General features: G+C 46.4%; 1 protein-coding gene across 1 annotated transcript in view; it reads right to left on the bottom strand.

The window, feature by feature from the left end:
* Window positions 1–491: 491 nt before the first annotated feature.
* Window positions 492–17,819, bottom strand: part of F5 (coagulation factor V) — a 145,242-nt gene continuing 127,914 nt past the window's right edge. Inside the window, exon 25 of the mRNA XM_029603432.1 lies at window positions 492–955. Within this exon, the coding sequence (XP_029459292.1) occupies window positions 809–955 (147 nt within the window). The 3' untranslated portion in view covers window positions 492–808. The remainder of the gene's footprint in view (window positions 956–17,819) is intronic.

Here is a 17,819-nt window from a genome sequence, read left to right as displayed (position 1 = left end):
TCAGCTCACTAAAATCCAAGCCAATCCCAACCCAGCTCCCATCCCTTTTTCTGACCTGATTTTCAAATTAAGGCACTGGTAGCTGTGAGCCACACCAGGTCAATCTGCAGTACAATTTCACCAAAAGCTGTAGGTGGGAGAAACAGTTTACATCCTTCCTGTTCACCTCCCTATCTCATGAGCCAAGTCAGGATCAACTGGTTCATGTTACAATGCAAGATACTAAAAATCAGAAATGCCAAGGACACCAAGGGAAGTTTGTGAAACCTAAGCTGGCTGAGAAACATAGAAAACAACATAGAAAAGGAATTTTAATGTGCTCTGCAGTAAGGACTGAAGCCAAGCCAGCATTATCCCAGTGAAGCTGGAATCCAAACCAGGCTGCAGCAATCTCACCCATCTCTATCATAGGGAATCTCTTCCAGACCAAATGGTTAAACCTGGATTGACCTGTGGGTTTCTATCTCGTGTACACTGATGTAGCACAAAACTAAAATAAAAACATTATTTTTATTAGCATCTGTATTTGCAAGCAGCAAATTATCTTTGTACAAGTAATTATTAAACTCTGTAAGTTTGGTGGGTTAAAAGGTTGTAGCCCTTTGGTTTTCAGAATGCTTTTCTTGTCTGGGACACTAATAGCAGTAACAGTCTCCCGACCTCGTCTTGACTTTTACTTTCACAGCACAGCCCTTTTGTTCCACGTTTCCATCGTTTATTTGAACTCTTCGGCGTACTGCACTGCTTCCCTTCCCTTCCCAGCCTTGATGCGTCCATCCCCTCCAGTCTCATCTGCAGCTTGGCCCCCTTAGGAAATGTCACAGCCAAAGATCTCCAGCCGAAGAGCGATTCTCTGATTCCACATTTTGGGAATAATTCGGATGAACCTGGAAAATATGGGGGGACTGAAGCGTGTCTTGGCATTCCGCCTACCGTCTGTATTCCCTGTGAAGATCTGAAAGTGCATTTCAAGAAAACAAAAGTTTTATTGCAAGAGTACACAGTCCCTATATCTCTCTTTTGTTTCTAGGTTTTTTTTTTACATTTTTCTTTTCGCCCCACACATCCCTGTCTTGGGGATCTCGGTCTGTGAATCAGCTTAACAAGCCTTGTAGCTCGGGCCCTTTTCTGAGCATGAATTCACACGTGTACAAGAAAAGCTGAAGCGATTTAAAAAATCTGCAGCTGTGAACAGGGCAATTTAATGTGCTACTGGAAACAGAAAGCAGCAACTCCACTCCATATCACAAAGCTGGAGCTAGTTCCCCCAGCTTAGGGAATTGGGGATATTTGCAGATGAACAATTTTTAATTTGCCAAAATCAAAGAACAGGTGTTTAAAAACCAGGCCCTATATATTTTAGAAAAAAACACACATAAACTTTCTTTACATGAGGTTTTAGCTTGATGCCACTCAGAGCTCCACTATACATCATCAGCTTCAGTATAATGTACATGAACCTCATTATCCTATTTTAAGGTAAAGTATATTGATTTGTTTGCCTGATGTTACCATCATCTTGACTTGCATGGAGGAGGCCCACTGCATATGCTCCCACAGAAAATTCAACAAAAAATGCTTATCAATATACATCAGTCACCACAATGTCTCATATTACTTTCGTATTTCCACCCTTCCATCTTCAATCCCCCTTCCCCAGATGGTATGTCTTGATAGTATGCAATAGATGAAAAAAAGGGGGTCACCAGTCTTGATATGCTCATTTTAAAGCTGTGTTAAGGCTTGTCCTATTGATAGTGGCAAGCGAAACAAGATAGCAAAGTTGCTTACCTTTAACTAGTGTTCTGACAGCAGGATTAACAGTCCCATCTGTGGGGAATATACTGCACAGCGCCATATACAGACCATGTCAGATCCTTGGCTAGAGACCTAGACGTTTCTCCAGACATGCTGTAGGCACTGCACCAAGCAGCCCTCAACACTTAGTCTACATCAACACTAATGGAATGAGGAGTAAAGAGGTGATTATAGAGAGGTGGGAGAGAATGTGGGACTGTTCATCTTGCTGTCCATGGAGAACACCAGTTACAGGTGAGCATCACTGCTTTCTCCATGAACAAGCAGGATGAACAGTCCCAGATGTGAGGACTCCAAAGCAAAGGGTTGTCTTGATGTCCCTTTTAATCTAACCTCCATAAGAAAACCCATGACAGTGGGAGGAATTTAATTGCCAATGTTTTAAATAAATTTTGAGAAATGATTGACTGAATATACTGTCCTGACAGAAATCAGCATTTAGACAGTAGTGGGATGCAATAGTATGCACAGGATTCCACATGGTTGCCTTCAAATGTCTTGAAGGGAGGTCTATTTAATGTACTCTCTAGAAGTAGCAATTGCCTTGATCTCTTGAGCAAGTACATGGCCCTGTAATGAGTGACCTGATATTTTGATAGATGGATATACAGTCAGAGATCCAGTTAGTTATCATGTGTTTGTTCATAGGCCTTCCCAGTCTATTTGGGTAATAGGAGACAAAGAGCTATATAGATGTTCTGATTTCTTTTGCCCTATTCAGCCAGAAGGCCAAAGCTGTTTTACAGTCTAGTACATGCAATGCCACCTCTTCCGGCAGTGTATATGGTTTATGAAAGAAGGTGAGCAAGATAATTTCCTGATTTAAATGAAAACTCAGAACTACTATCTTCAGCCAAAATGTTGGATGTGTACACAAGATTACCCTTTTGGGGAAGAACCTTGTGTACCGAGGATAGGTGACCAGCACTTGGATTTAACTAATCCTCCTGAAATGACTACATTGAGGAAAGCTACCTTCATGGTCAAATACTCTAGTGGAGTATTTGGAGTGGAGGAGTAGCCTAGTGGTTAGCTATGACCCAGGAGTCCTGCCGTCGCTCCTTGTGATCTTGGGCAAGTCACTTTACCCTCCATTGCCTCAGGTACAAACTTAGGCCTGGATTTATCAAAATGCACTAAATAGCGCAAGTGATAGGAAAAGCGGTGTGTTTTATGGTAATAGGCAGTTTATTGCAATTTGCGCTAATACCTATGAGAAGCAATAAGTGCCAGGCTGGAGAGAGCGAGACTAGCCATAATGCCCTCACGCTAGATAGGTATTTATATCTCTATGGGAGGCCCACCTAGTAATGTGAGGTTTAGGTATTAGTGTAAGGGTTAGGGCCACAGAACAGTGCTCTCTTGTGAAGATTTGATGACCTTCGGCGTGAGGAAACTCACCCAAAGATGAGATTTGTGCAATGTTCTCTCAACCTAGCTTGATGTTACCCAGGTAGAGAGTCCATCAAACTCTCTCCAGGAGCTTAAAACCACTCAAAACGGCATGTGCGAAAAACATCGCAACCGCGATAAAACCCGAACACACGCTTTATGAGCCCAGCCCACTTGGCCAAAATTCCTGCCCTAATATCCTCCCCTTTTTCTCCTTTGCATCGCACCAAACGTAATGGTACTTTCACATGCGTTAATGGCATTTTTGCATGCGTTAAGGCGTTTTTTGCATGGGAAAACGCCATATAGCACTTTCATAAATGACCCCCTTAGATTGTAAACCCTCTGGGGATAGGGAAATACTTACAGTACCTGAATGTAATCCACTTTGAAGTGCTGAAAAAAGTGCAAAAAGCAGAATATAAATCTAAATAAATAGTGAGGACATGTCTGTTAGTTCATTAGATGCAAGAGGACCACACTGGGGTTCCATGATATGGTGGGTGGCCTTAATGATGGCTTTAAATTCAACAGGCACTTCAGGAAAGTGGAGACCGAAGAAGGACTGAAAACTGGGGTCCCCACCACTCGGTCATGGTAGGCTGCTAGGGCACTGAGAGGAACTCATACTGAATTTGTTTTAAGCCCAGAATTTGATAAATAAATAGTCTAGCAAACAAGAGAAAGCAGGTAAACCCTTCTTTGTACATCAAATTGTGAATCTCTTGCAGTTTGTTTTCTGCCGTTAGGAGCAGTCTGGACACTGAGCAAGAGCATCCATGCACAGCAGCTATGACATGTGGTGAGAGCTAGCACTGAAATGCTGGAATGTAGAAGCAGTTCCCAGTGAGACTAGCGTCGGTGATTGCTTGAGAAGAATTGGCTCTGCTGCAGAAAGCTGAAGAAGTAGCAGAAACCACATCAGCATGGAGCTATGAAGACCATAGTTTCATTGTCCTGCTTCACCTTTGCTAGGGTCCTGGATTTGCACAGTATCGGCAGGTAAGCCTACAGAAGACCCTGTCTCCAGTGTATGGAGAAGGCACTACACAGTGTGCCTGATCTCTCCTTCAGCCAAATTCGCCCATTTGAATGATCACTGTTCTGTTGGACAGAGCACGCTGGAATGTTATGAGTGCCAACTAAATTGCTCAAAGCGATGTTGCTGAAATTAATCTCCTGAGAGAGGGATGCATGTGCATAAAGACTACTTGGTGTGATGACATTTGAAATGGACGTCCCACTGTATGACTGTCCCTGACCAGCCATGCCACCTAGAACTTTCTGAGTTCTCTGGTCACTCTTATGCTGTGACCAAGACTTTGGGAATACTGGCTCTACTGAGAACATAGGGACCACTAGGACTGCCCCATTTGCAGTCTAGTCCTCAGAAGCATATGAACTGTTGAGGCCATATGGCCCAGCATCCTGATGAAGACCTTTGCTATTATGGCCAAGCTATTGTATAGACTGAGAACAACTGCCAGAATATTGTTCACCTGGTTGTGGGGAAGTAAGACGTTAGCCTTTTCCAAGTCAAGTACTTCCCTTGTGAATTCTGGTTGTCAATTTGGAGATAGGTGGTATTTTCTGTAATTAATGATGAATCCCAAATTCTCTGAGAGTAATCACCAATTGCAAGACCTCCCTTATGAAGGCTTCAACATTGCTCTTGAAATAGGTCTCTAGGTACAGAGAAATGAATACTCTCTGCCTTTTGAGGTGTGCAGCCACCACCACTAGGTACTTTGTGAAGACCCGATGTGCTGCTGATATGCCAAAAGGGAGAATCTTGTATTTGAAGAAATTGTTCCCTACTAAGAAATGCAGGAATTTTCTTGAATCTGGATAAGTATTAGATTCATATTTAATCACACATATACAGAGAAATTCTGAGCAGAAAATGATCCTCCTTAGAGGTAACTCGCTGCCTAAGTGACAAAAATTTCTTGTATGTCTTCTGAGTCATCTTGCAAAATTTGTAAATATCCAGATTTTAGGACCTAGAACTAATTCACCATAATGAAAAAAAAAAGCTTCAAAGTCCAATTACAAACATGTTCCACTGCAAAGATAATTTATCAGAGTTGGTGAGCCTTCACTGTTGCATTCAGTGGTCTGCAGGACAGGCCCACGGACTGCTGCACTTACCTCCAGTCCCAAAACCTCGTGAAAGGAATGCTGAAGCCGGGGAAGGCCCCGAAAGAACCAGCAGCAGGCTGCTGCACTCAACTTGCCTCCGATGCCGTCCCTTGCGTTCAGCACCATTTCTAGGCATGTGCACGCATCACTCTTGGGAACTTAAACGGGCTGTGGTGGGAAAATCTGATGATGTCATCAAGAATGCACTATTTAAGGGCAGCTCCTCTGCAGTAAGACGTCTTGGCAATAGGTCCTTTACCTTGAGTAAAGCAAGTTCCCTCAGTGTTTGTTCTTGTTTCTGGTCTTTGTTCCTGTGGTCCTGATCTTTGTCTTTATCATTTGGTTAGTCTTCAGTTCTTTGTCAGGTCCTCGTCTTATGGTCAGTTCTTCAGTATCTTCTTACCCGCCTGTGCCATTCCTCACCTCCCTACCTGCCTCTGCTTTCTACTTTCCTCGGATGGATTGCTGGTTCTAACTTCAGCTAGCTTGATACTTGACGATGCTTGAACTCTGCCTTCTACTGAGCACCACCTGCTTCCAACTACACCTGAACCCAGCCTGCCCTGGACCCTGGCCTGTGATCTGACCATTTCCACGGACCTCCAACTCATCAGCAGAGGCCCCTGCCTGCTGGCACAGGCACCTGAGGGCTCAACCTAAGGGGAACAAGGGCTGGTATAGATGAAGCTCCAGTTGGGCCTCTCCACAACCAGCTCTGCCAGCTGATGGTGGGGACCTGCAGGGCTCCTCCTTGCAGGCTGCACCAACTCCATCTCGGTCCAAGGGTTCACACCCACAACATCCACCATCTCCTCTGAATGATCTAACAGCCCTGTCAGGTTCAGACTGTCCCCCTGAGAGATGTTCAATCACAGACCCCTTGTCCCATTTATGGGTAATTCTTGCAGGCAGATAGAAAGCTCTAGTAACAGAAGAGATAGTTTCAGGTGGAATCTTCAACATCTCTATAAAGTATTTCCTTAGCATATCTTAAGGAGAAATAGCCAGGATTTAGAAAAGTTGATGAGTTGCAAATTAAACAGTCTCACCTGCTTTTCCAAAGTCTCAATCTTCCTATGTATTCCATAATTGCCTTTAATCAACATAACATTACAATGTTTGAACATCTCAAACCTTACTGTCCAGTTGCTCCAACCTTCTCCCCTGATCTTCTAGCACTTCCTTATATTTGACTTGAATCTCCACTCCTCAGAATGAGTTAAGACTTTTATCTATTCTTTACACCAAAGCCTGTTCCAAAGAAGATACTGCAGAGACTGTAGTGTAGCAACCTGAGACATAGATGATATGAGGCCTTGCTCTCTTCCCACATCAGCAGATTTAATCAATTCCAGGGGGACCCTCACCCCCCTCCGAATAAGAGAGAATGTCTCCCCATCCACCTCCGCTTTGCACTGCCACCATCATATCTTACCAGAAGAGCTTCTAAGGGGGAATCTCCACTAACCCCCATGGCCATAACTGAAGACAAAAATATCTGGGCTTCTTACCCACAGGATGTCAACAGCTGCCCAGATCCTCTGGCAAACAAAGCTTCCAGCTGTGCCAAGGACCAAAGTGCTGTGATCCTCAGGACTCAGCGATGCTTTTGAACTAGGGGAGGACCCACCATGATCAACCCCCCTTCATCGAGGTTGTATTCTCCAGCCCTGAGATGAAAAAAGCTCTGAATCAACAGCTGAGAAGCATCCAAGGTATGAGTAGGGGAAAAACCCTCACTTTCTCCTTGCAAGAAAAAAAGTTAAAGTAAAAACAGAAAACAACAGCTGAGAAGCATCCAAGGTATGAGTAGGGGAAAAACCCTCACTTTCTCCTGGCAAGAAAAAAAGTAAAAGTAAAAAATGAAAGCAAGCTCGGAGCTCTTCCAGATCAGTACAGGCAGCCCAGTGCCATTTCCGATCTCCTCCTCACAAGCTATTTGCCCAGGTAATAAGGCTTTTTGGAAAGTACCTACCCTCCCCATGGGTAGAAATAGGTGTGATGTTCCATAACATGGCTACTTTTACCTGCTTTGAGCAGAAGAGTTCCCGTGGACAGGGACAGGAATGGGGACAGGGCGGAGAATGCAACTACACATTGTTGTTTTCAAGGAAATGGTACACACAAAAAAAGCAAGTGTAAATCTCTCTGGGTACTTTTACCCTAGGCAGTTTTCAAAGAGAATGTATATATATATATATATATATATATATATATACCCCCTCAGGTCCTCCCGCTTGGCCTTCCACCCTCTCTCTCTGCCCGACTGATCCCCTCCCCTCCTCCCCTGGTCACCTCCCTCTATCCTCGACACCCAGCCACCACCCTACCCCCCCCTTTTTGTCCCCTTGCCCTCTACACCCCTAGCATACCCTTGAAGAAACTTTATCCCAGTAAATACCACCTGTTTCAATTGTTCCATAATTCTATTTAGTTAAGTGATTCCAGTACATTAGTCATCTGTACATAGTATCCCTCTTTTCTGCTTTATTCTCTCCCTTTACCTCTGTTAACTTTACCTCTCCCCCCTTCCCCCCCTTTCCCACCCACCTCCTACCCCTTCCCCTCCCTCCCTCCCCCTGCCCCTCAGCCTACCCTCCCCCCCCTCTCCCCTCCCTCAAATCTCTATTCCTTGGTTTCATTTATTGTTTATTTTGTTGTATTTTGTTTTTGGTTTGTTTTCTGCTCTTGCGTTAGTAATATCATACTGTTTTATTGTCATATTGTTATACTGTATCTCCCACCTGAGTTCATTGTAAACCGGCATGATGTGCTTCACGAATGTCGGTAAATAAAAGTTAATAAATAAATAAATACATACATACATACTTACCCTCTGAGAAAGCGTGCAAAGTCCATGGGGAAAAAGTACCCATGGGTTTTGCACCTACCCACAGACATTTGTAAACTGTGTCCGCTGTCATATTGCTGGTATGCTAGTCGACTAACTGTCCAGAAAAATGAACTTCTTTCACAGTGGAATGAACAAATTTCCAAGTAGCAAGGTTTTTGTGCAAGTATAGGAAAACATTTTTTACCTCCTAATTTTCATTCCTGTAGTACCACAGATCAGTCCAGACTCCTGGGTTTTGCAACCCTGCCAGCAGATGGAGACAGAGTGTTGATGTTTGAGGTAGTTGTGGGTGGATCCTTGGGCCGGTGGCAGATGACCTCGCCCCCGGGGGAAGATCCCGAGAGGGACCACCGGTCAGACTCAGAGTATAGAGACAGACACACACTAGTTCTTTTATTAAACAGTATATTGAACCACCAGAAGTGGCAGTAGTGAGCTGGAAGTGCCCAGCAGGGCTGTGGTCCCTCAGGTACTGGAACAGTGATCCTGGATAACTGAGCTGTAGAGAAACTGAATATAGTGAGTAGCCAGGGTATGCAGAGTTCAGGAACAGAACCTTGATGGTAACACTCACACAATAGTCTCTAGAAGTAGTCCAGGTGCTGGAATGAGTTAGGCCCTCGAGGAGCGAGTACCTGGTTCCAGGGAAAGCTCTGAGAGAGAGATGGTAACTCACTAGTGTAGTAGGCAGCGATGACTTCCAGGCAGAATAAGTATTCAGCAACCAGTCCAGGAACATGGGCCCTCGAGGAGCGAGTACCGGTTCCTGACTGTGACCTGAAAAACAAAGAGAGAGCGAGGCCCCCGAGGAGCACCCCTGGTAAGTCCGAGGAGGCAGAGCAGCTAGGAGAGTGCGAACCTGGTCCTTGATAACTTGAATAGTTAGCGATTTCTGAGACCTTATATATCCGGAATGGATGACGTCATCTCAGGGGGACGCCCCTGAGGTTCGCGCCACTGCTGGTACATTAGTCGGGGCTGCGCCGCGCGCACGCCCTTAGGCTCTTGTGAATTATGGCGGATTGCAGCGTCAAGCTGCTCCGGGGATGCCAGGAGGAGTCGGTAGAATGATGCCGCGGCAGCCAACCTTCCACTTGAGCAAGAGGGAGTTGCCAAAGAGGTAAGGAGGACGGAGTGGAGACGTCGAGCAGCGACAGTCGCAACAGTACCCCCCTTCAAAGGGCGATTTCCTCTTCTGGTACCAGACTTAGATCTTGAAGGATGTGCGAGGTGGAACTGATGAAGCATCTCCTTGTCCAGGATATAGGCCTGAGGCTCCCTAGATCTTCTTTGGGGCCGAAACCTTCCATTTCAGAAGGTATTCAAAAGCATACCTCTCTACAAACATCCAGAACCTCTTTGACTTGAATCTAAGTTGTCTTCTGCATTGATGACAAGTGGATCTTGAGGTTTGGAAGAAAATTCGCTGAGTATAAGTATGTCAGTAGCAGTGGATTGAGCTGCTGGGACATCACTGAGCTTCAGTGGAAGTGGCGGTGTTGGGGAACATCCATAGACCACTGCAAAAGATGACACAGTAGTGGATCTTCCAGCTTGATGGAGGGACTCCTCATGTCTTCCACTAAACTTCTGAGAATGAAGTTGCCTTCTGCCCCTGAGTCCATCGGGACAGGAGTCTGAACCGTGACCGGTCCGTGAGTCCAAGAGACTGGAAGAGAAAGCGGAGGAGTAGGTGAGGTATGGCCTAAGAACAGTCCTCCTGCAGGACTTAGGCCTGTCTGTTTTCCAGACAAATGGGGCATGTAGAGACATGATGGCCGGGCTGACCACAGTACATGCAAAAGCTGCGCTTTTTCCGAAGTCTTCTTTCTTTGGAAGATAAACGTCCATGACCAAGTTGCATCGGTTCCTCTTTATCAGCAGCAAGAATTACTGGAACCATCCGAGGTGCGGATATAGAACTAGCCTGTTTCAACCCAGGTAACACCTTAGGCCGGAGTTCCTTCACCTTGTCCCGGCGCCGGTGATCAATCTGAGTAGCCAAGGCTACTAATTCATCCAGTGACTCAGGTGTTTCGCGAGCGGCCAGCTCGTCTTTTAAACGGATATCCAGGCTTCTGCAAAAGAGTGTCTTGAGACATTTGGGGTCCCAGCGAAGTTCTGCCGCAAGAGTTTTGAACTCAATGGCAAATTCAGCCAGTGATCTGCTGCCTTGCTTCAATTCCACCAAAGCAGAACCAGCTACAGCAGTTCAAGCAGGGTCATTAAAAACAGATTTAAACAAGTCCATAAATCCTTCTATGTCCTGCAAAATGGGGTCCTTGTGCTCCCATAAGGTAGATGCCCAAGACAAGGCCCTACTATCCAGGTATGAAAGGATGTAGGTGGTCTTGGAAAGAGCCATAGGAAATAAAGATGGCTGTAAGGCAAAGTGCATGCAGCACTGGCTTAAGAAGCCCCGGGCCTTCTGAATTTCACTGGAAAAGCGGATTGGAGCTGCCAGTGGTACAGCAGTTTTTAAAGTTACCTCCGGTAACTGACCTTCTTGGTTGGAAGCTATGCCTTGAACCTTCTGTGTGTGTAGCTGATGAAACGCTGAGGTAAGTTTCTCCAAGGGTTCTTGCTGCTCTACAATGAGCTGGGCCAGGCCCGGTATGGCCTGCAAGGCATTAAGTTGTGCCGGATCCATGGAGTTAGCAATCTCTTGATGTTTGAGGTAGTTGTGGGTGGATCCTTGGGCCGGTGGCAGATGACCACGCCCTCAGGGGAAGATCCCAAGAGGGACCACCAGTCAGGCTCAGAGTATGGAGACAGACACACACTAGTTCTTTTATTAAACAGTATATTGAACCACCAGAGGTGGCAGCAGTGAGCTGGAAGTGCCCAGCAGGGCTGTAGTCCCTCAGGTACTGGAACAGTGATCCTGGATAACTGAACTGTAGAGAAACTGAATATAGTGAGTAGGCAGGGTATGCAGAGTTCAGGAACAGAACCTTGATGGTAACACTCACACAATAGTCTCTAGAAGTAGTCTAGGTATTGGAATGAGTTAGGCCCTCAAGGAGCGAGTACCTGGTTCCAGGGAAAGCTCTGAGAGAGAGATGGTAACTCACTGGTGTAGTAGGCAGCGATGACTTCCAGGCAGAATAAGTATTCAGCAACCAGTCCGGGAACATGGGCCCTCGAGGAGCGAGTACCGGTTCCTGACTGTGACCTGAAAAACAAAGAGAGAGCGAGGCCCCCGAGGAGTGGGCACCCCTGGTAAGTCCGAGGAGGCAGAGCAGCTAGGAGAGTGCGAAACTGGTCCTTGCTAACTTGAATAATTAGCGATTTCTGAGACCTTATATATCCGGAATGGATGATGTCATCTCAGGGGGACGCCCCTGAGGTTCGCGCCACTGCTGGTACATCAGTTGGGGCCGCGCAGTGCGCGCGCCCTTAGGGTCTTGTGAATCATGGCGGATTGCAGCGTCGAGCTGCTCCGGGAACGCCGGGAGGAGTCGGCAGAATGACGCCACGACAGCCAACCTTCCACTTGAGCAAGAGGGAGTCGCCAAAGAGGTAAGGAGGATGGAATGGAGACGTCAAGTAGCGATGGTCACAACACAGAGAAAGTTTTACTGACACTGTACATAACCCAGTGTGCCACCTGCAGTCCCTCAGTATTAACCTATATCCAAGCTTCAAAGATGAGCACTATAACAAACAATACTCCTTTCAAACAAAACAAGATGATGGTGACTTATCAACCAACTGGCAAAATCAGACCAAAAGATGAGGTCAACTCCTAGAGCAGAATAACCTCCTGCCAATTCTGCAGTATATTAGAACGAGTGGCTGACTCTCCCAACCTCAATGGGTGGGTGTCTGGACTGAACGAAAATTAGCGGTAAAAAACTATTTTTCTTTCCCTGTACGTACCCAGATCAGTCCAGGCTCCTGGGATGTACCTAAGCTCCCTTAGACTGGGTGAGACATGGAGAGTCCCGCTTGCAGAACACTCTCACCAAATCTCCTTGAAGCCGGAACCCCGACATCCAAGCGATAGTGTCTCGCAGAATTGTGCAGTGACTTCCAAGTCACTGCCCTGCAAATTTTTAGAGGTAAAACCAACTGAGCCTCAGCTCAAGAGGCTGCCTGAACCTGCATCGAATGAGCTCTCAAACTTTCAGGTACAACTTGACCCTTTGAAATATATTCAAATGCAATTACTTCTTTAAACCACCAAGCGATCGAAGCTTTAGAAGCTTGACACCCCTTCTTTGGGCCACTCCACAGGACAAAAAGGTGATCCAACTTACAGAACTTGTTAGTGACCTTCAGAAACCTCAAAAGAGTCCGCCTTACATCCAGACATCTAAGCTCTCGTGCACGAGGCTTAGAGTTGTCCAAATTCAAGAAAAGCCAGAAGTTCTACCATTTAATTAACTTGGAACGCAGACACCACCTTAGACAAAAACGATGGAACCATGCGCAACGAGACTCTGGATTCCAAGATCTTCAAAAACTGATCCCGACAAGATAAAGCTTGGAGCTCTGAGACCTATGTGCAAACCAGATAGCTACCAGGAATACCACTTTAAGAGTCAAATCCTTTAAAGTTGCTCTTCTAAGTGGTTCAAAAGAAGCCTCATACAGTGCTTTAAGAACCAAATTCAAGTTCCATGATGGATAAGTCTTCCTCACCGGGGTCTATAAATTCTTTGTGCCCCTGAGAAAATGTACTACATCTGGGTGCCCCGACAAAGAATACCCCTGGACTGTTCCGAGAAGACTGCTCAGAGCTGCCATTTGCACCTTCAGGGAATTAAAGGCCAACCGCTTGACCAATTCTTCCTGAAGAAAAGACAAAACATGAGATATGGAAGCTTGAAGAGGTCAAATGCTGAACCCACACACCAGGAATGAAACACCTTCCAAACCCTTACATATGCCAAAGAGGTGGAAGCACGCCTGGCCTGAAACAAGGTGGTAACTACTGCTTCAGGATAGTCTTTCTTACTTAGCCGCCTCATCTCAAAAATCAGGACACTAGACAAAAGCCATCCACCTGATCTGAAAATATCGGTCCCTGGCGAAGAAGATTCGACAGGTGGCCAAACCTCAGCAGCTTGAGTATGGCCTTGATGACTAGGTCCGCAAATCAAGGGCAGTGTGACCACTCCAGTGCAACCAACACCACTTCCCCTGGATGTTTTTCTTTCCTTCTCAGCACCTTACCTACCAGAGGCCATGGGGGAAACACATACAGCAGAATGCCCATGGCCAGGGCAGCACAAGGGCATCTACGCCCTCTGCCTCGTACTGTCTTCAGCGACTGCAAAATCATGGTGCCTTGGCATTTAGCTTAATCACCATCAACACTGAGGGGAACCCCATCTATTGTGGATGAGAGCCATAGCCTCCTTGGACAACTCCCACTCTCCAGGATCCAAAATTCTTTGACATAGAAAATCCGCTTGAACGTTTTCTAACCCGGCTATGTGCGATGCTGCTATCCTCTCCAAATGTTGCTCTGCTCACAGAATCAATTTCTGGGTCTCCTGAGCTACTGCTCGACTCTTGGTTCCCCTTTGCCTGTTGATATATGCTACCGCCGTAGCATTGTCTGACAGGATCCTGACAGGTCAACTGCGTAACAGTGGCAGAAAGGCAAGCAAAGCAAACTTTACTGCTTTGGTCTCTAACTGACTTATAGACTAAAAAGCTTCGCTCTTTGACCACTGACCCTGTGCTGACTGATTCTGACGCACTGCTCCCCATCCCAAAAAGCTGGTATCAGAAATGACGACTATTCAGTCTGGGACTTCCAATTCTATACCCTGTTTCAGATTGGCCCAAAGCAGCCACCATTTATTTATTTATTTTATTTATTTAAGGTTTTTATATACCGGCAATCATGAGCACATATCTTGCTGGTTTACATGGAACGGGAGTGCATTAAATACAACAACTAGAACTGTGGTGATCGAAGGAGCAGTTACAAATAACAAGGGTAGCAGAACTTGGATAAGAAGGAAGAGATAGGAAAGAATAAACGGTTAAACGGTATACAAATAAATTAAATGCTATGTAAAAATGGCATGATTAATGGCTGAATATTTGAAGTCCTTGGTTTGTATCTACCATAACAAACTGCTCCTGCCTTCTTCCTCCATTGGAAGGGGAACCTGAAGCTCTTCCAACAACGGATTCTACTGGGAGAGAAGGGATCTCTGAAGAGGTCTCTCATATGGGTGAATGCCCAAGGCACTAGCTCCAAGCTCAACACCATAGAACCTAGGACTTGCAAGTAGTCCCAAACCCTGGGCACAGCAAGCCCCAATAGACATCGCACTTGCCCCTGCAGCTTCAGAATTCTGTCCTCTGTAAGAAACACTCTCCCTTGTCTCATATTGAAATGAGCCCACAGATACTCCAAGACCTGAGATGGAATGAGATGACTCTTTGGCAGATTCACTATCCAACCTGTTACGCGTCCCGGCTGTGGTAGGCCCATGCCCAGGCCTACTCACCCCAGGAATCCAGCTGCCTGCTCCGATTCACTTTCGCATGCGGCGGTGGGCAGCCGCCTCCGCCTCTGAGCGCCTGCAGCCACCTCTGCTGCTTCTGACTCCTGCGCGGTTCCTCCCTTCGCCCGGCGGGTCTCCCCGCACGGGCCGCGGAGTGCGCCGCCATCCTGCTTCCTCTGGGTCCTGGCTTAGGCACGCACGCAACTCACGCACTCTTAAAGGGGCCGTGGCAGGAAAGTAATCCGCGGCCCTGGATGATGACATCACTGGGCCTCTGTATAAAAGGCAGGGCACAGCCACTTGTTCCCTGCCTTGGCAACAGGTCTCCACGATTACTCGTGTGCTCGATGTTCGTTCCTGGTTCCTGTTCCTGTCTCCCGTTCCTGTCGTTGTTCCTGGTTCCTGTTCCTGATGGTCTCCTCATCTGCTCCTCGTACCCTTGGACTGATTCTCTGGTATTGACCCCTGCTTCCCCTGGACTATGCTTGGACTGATTCTCTGGTATTGACACCTGCTTCGCCTGGACTAAGCCTGGACTGATTCTCTGGTCTTGACCCTTGCTTCACCTAGACTACGCTTGGACTGAATCTCTGGTATTGATTCCTGCTTCGTCTGGACTACGCTTGATCTGATCTCTTGGCTCTGACCTCAGCTCCGCTTCTGGTACTTTGCCTCCTGCTGCCTGCCCTGACTCCAGCTTGCCTTGGACTCCTCTCTTGTATCCTATGGACCCGGCCTCTCAGACTTCAGCCTATCTTTGCCTGGATGCCATCGTCCATTGTTTCTGTTGGCGTCCGGATCTCTGGAACCCTGCCTCGTCCGGATTGTCCTCGGCCCTCCTATAGCTCTGCTGGTTTCTGGTGCACCCTTGTCTACATCAACTGGGAGTCGTCACACGGAGGCCCGTCTAAGTCCAGCCGGCCCTGGCACCAGAGGGCTCAACCTAAGGGGAACGTGGGCAGGTATTGGTGAAGCTCCAGTTGGCCTCCGTCTCCTAGCCTGCTCTGCCTCCCAACGGTGGGGATCCATAGGTCCCCACCGAGGGACCCACCTCGGGCCAAGGGTCCACTATCAGCGCAACACAACCTAATGACTGTAGCCGCTGCAGAACCTTCCGCACCACCTGGCATAGATCCTCCGACTTTGCTCTGATAAGCCAGTTGCTCTAAATATGGATGGACCAGCATACCTTCCCTTCGCAAGGCTGCAGCCACCACTACCATGACTTTGGTGAACATGCGTGGAGCCGTTGCTAATCTGAACAGAAGGGCATAAAACTGAACATGCTCTCCTAGGATCATAAACCAGAGAAATCGCTGATGATCCTGCCTGACTGCGATATGCAAATACACCTCCATCAGATCCAGGGATGCCAGGAACTTCTCTTTGCGCACAGCTGCAATGCCCAACCTCAAGGTCTCCATTCGAAATCGAGGCACCTTGAGGGCCGCATTTTTCTTCTTCGAATCCAGAAGATAAATGCGGCAACCCTAACTTCTTTGGCACCACGAAATAGATGTAATAACTTCCTGTTTGCTGCTCCTCCCTGGGCATGGGAGCAATGGCGCCCAGCTTCTTTAGATATAGCACGGTTTGCCGAACTGCTTCACACTTGCCCAATGGAGCGCAAGGGGATATTATGTACACGTCTTGCATAGGACGAGCAAAATCTAAGGTTTCGCAGTCTCTCACCATTTGCAGGACCCATCAGCCCACGGTAATTTTGTTCCACTCCTCGAAAAAGAGTCAAATGCTTTCCTACCGCCGGAACCAAAGAGTGGATCAGCCTCGCGTCATTGTGAGGACTTAAGAGACTCCTGCATTTGCTCTGGGTGGTCTCCAACCACCTCGAAAAGACTGACTCCAAGACAGAGACCTCCCAGAAAACTCTGAGCTGCCAAAATCTTCAATCTCAAAACTTGCCCTGAGCTGGAAAAAACCTCCTGCTTTTTGACTTGACTTCTGGAAGCTTATGAAACTTGTTCCAGGTCCTCTCCAAACAAGAGTTTCCCTTTACAGGGAAGAGCTCCTAACTGCGATTTGGACCAAACATCTGCAGACCAATTCCACAGCCACAACAGCCACCAAGCAGACACTGCCTACATCATAACCCTTGAAGAAGGGTCACCAACCCTCTACTCATCCACCTCAAACCATGGGGGATAGAGCCACCAGACCTCACAACCCTCTGGGAAGATAAAGGCCATGTCTTTCCATAATTTATTTTTCTAATTTTCAATTTTGTCTCTCAGGCTGCAGGTTTTGCACCATCCACTATCTACTGGAGCCAGAGGAATACTGGGTTATGAACAGTGTCAGTAAAACTTTCTCTATCTTCGTCTGCTGGCAGAGAGGCAAAACCCAGGAGTCTAGACTGATCTGGGTATAAGCCACTGGCATATACAACATATGGCACTGATGATGTCATAATACCGGTAATGTAATAATCCTGCTGATGCAGTGATCCTGTGACAGGTCAGGTGCTTGGGGCTATATAACCCCTGGCATTTTCCCCTGGGTTTCACTGTGGAAGTAAAGAACATTCAGCAGTGTAAGAAAGACTGCGAGGGAAAGCATAGAACAAGACTCGGAAAGGCAACATGATCTATCAATCTGCTATAATTAACAATGGAATTTAGTTAGGGGACTTCAAGTTTTCTTCCTATTTACTTTTATTAATCATGTAATTTACCAGGTCAATTATCATATACAAATCTTTTTTTGTTTTTTTATAAAAGGGTGATAGCCTCAGTATACTATTCTCTAGCAAATCCAAACATTAATGTCCTTCCTTTTGCCAGTATAGGTATATGTGAACACAGTTCTAATTGTATCAAATGCAGTCCTGCTATCTCTTCAAAATTTTTTTGTCACACGCTTGGCCCAAGTTAAAATAATATTTACCTGAGAAATACAGAGTTGTGGCAAACGGTTCACAATAATATATATGATATTTGGCGATACCTTTTGTGTTCACATAATTTTTGACAGGTTCGCAAGAATTGCTCTTTGTGTTGTTGTATGAGCCTTATAACCTTGCCATTAATAAAAAAAAAAACAACTAAAGTCATATTGCAAAACAGAGTCCTGTAATTTATAACTGTAGTAAAGGGTGAAAGCCAAAGCCAGCAATCTTTATC

The sequence above is a fragment of the Rhinatrema bivittatum genome, chromosome 5 (assembly GCF_901001135.1).
Source record: "Rhinatrema bivittatum chromosome 5, aRhiBiv1.1, whole genome shotgun sequence".
NCBI classification, from domain to species: Eukaryota; Metazoa; Chordata; class Amphibia; order Gymnophiona; family Rhinatrematidae; genus Rhinatrema; species Rhinatrema bivittatum.
The sequence above is the reverse complement of the archived record's forward strand: the minus strand, read 5'-3'. Positions and strand labels throughout refer to the sequence as shown.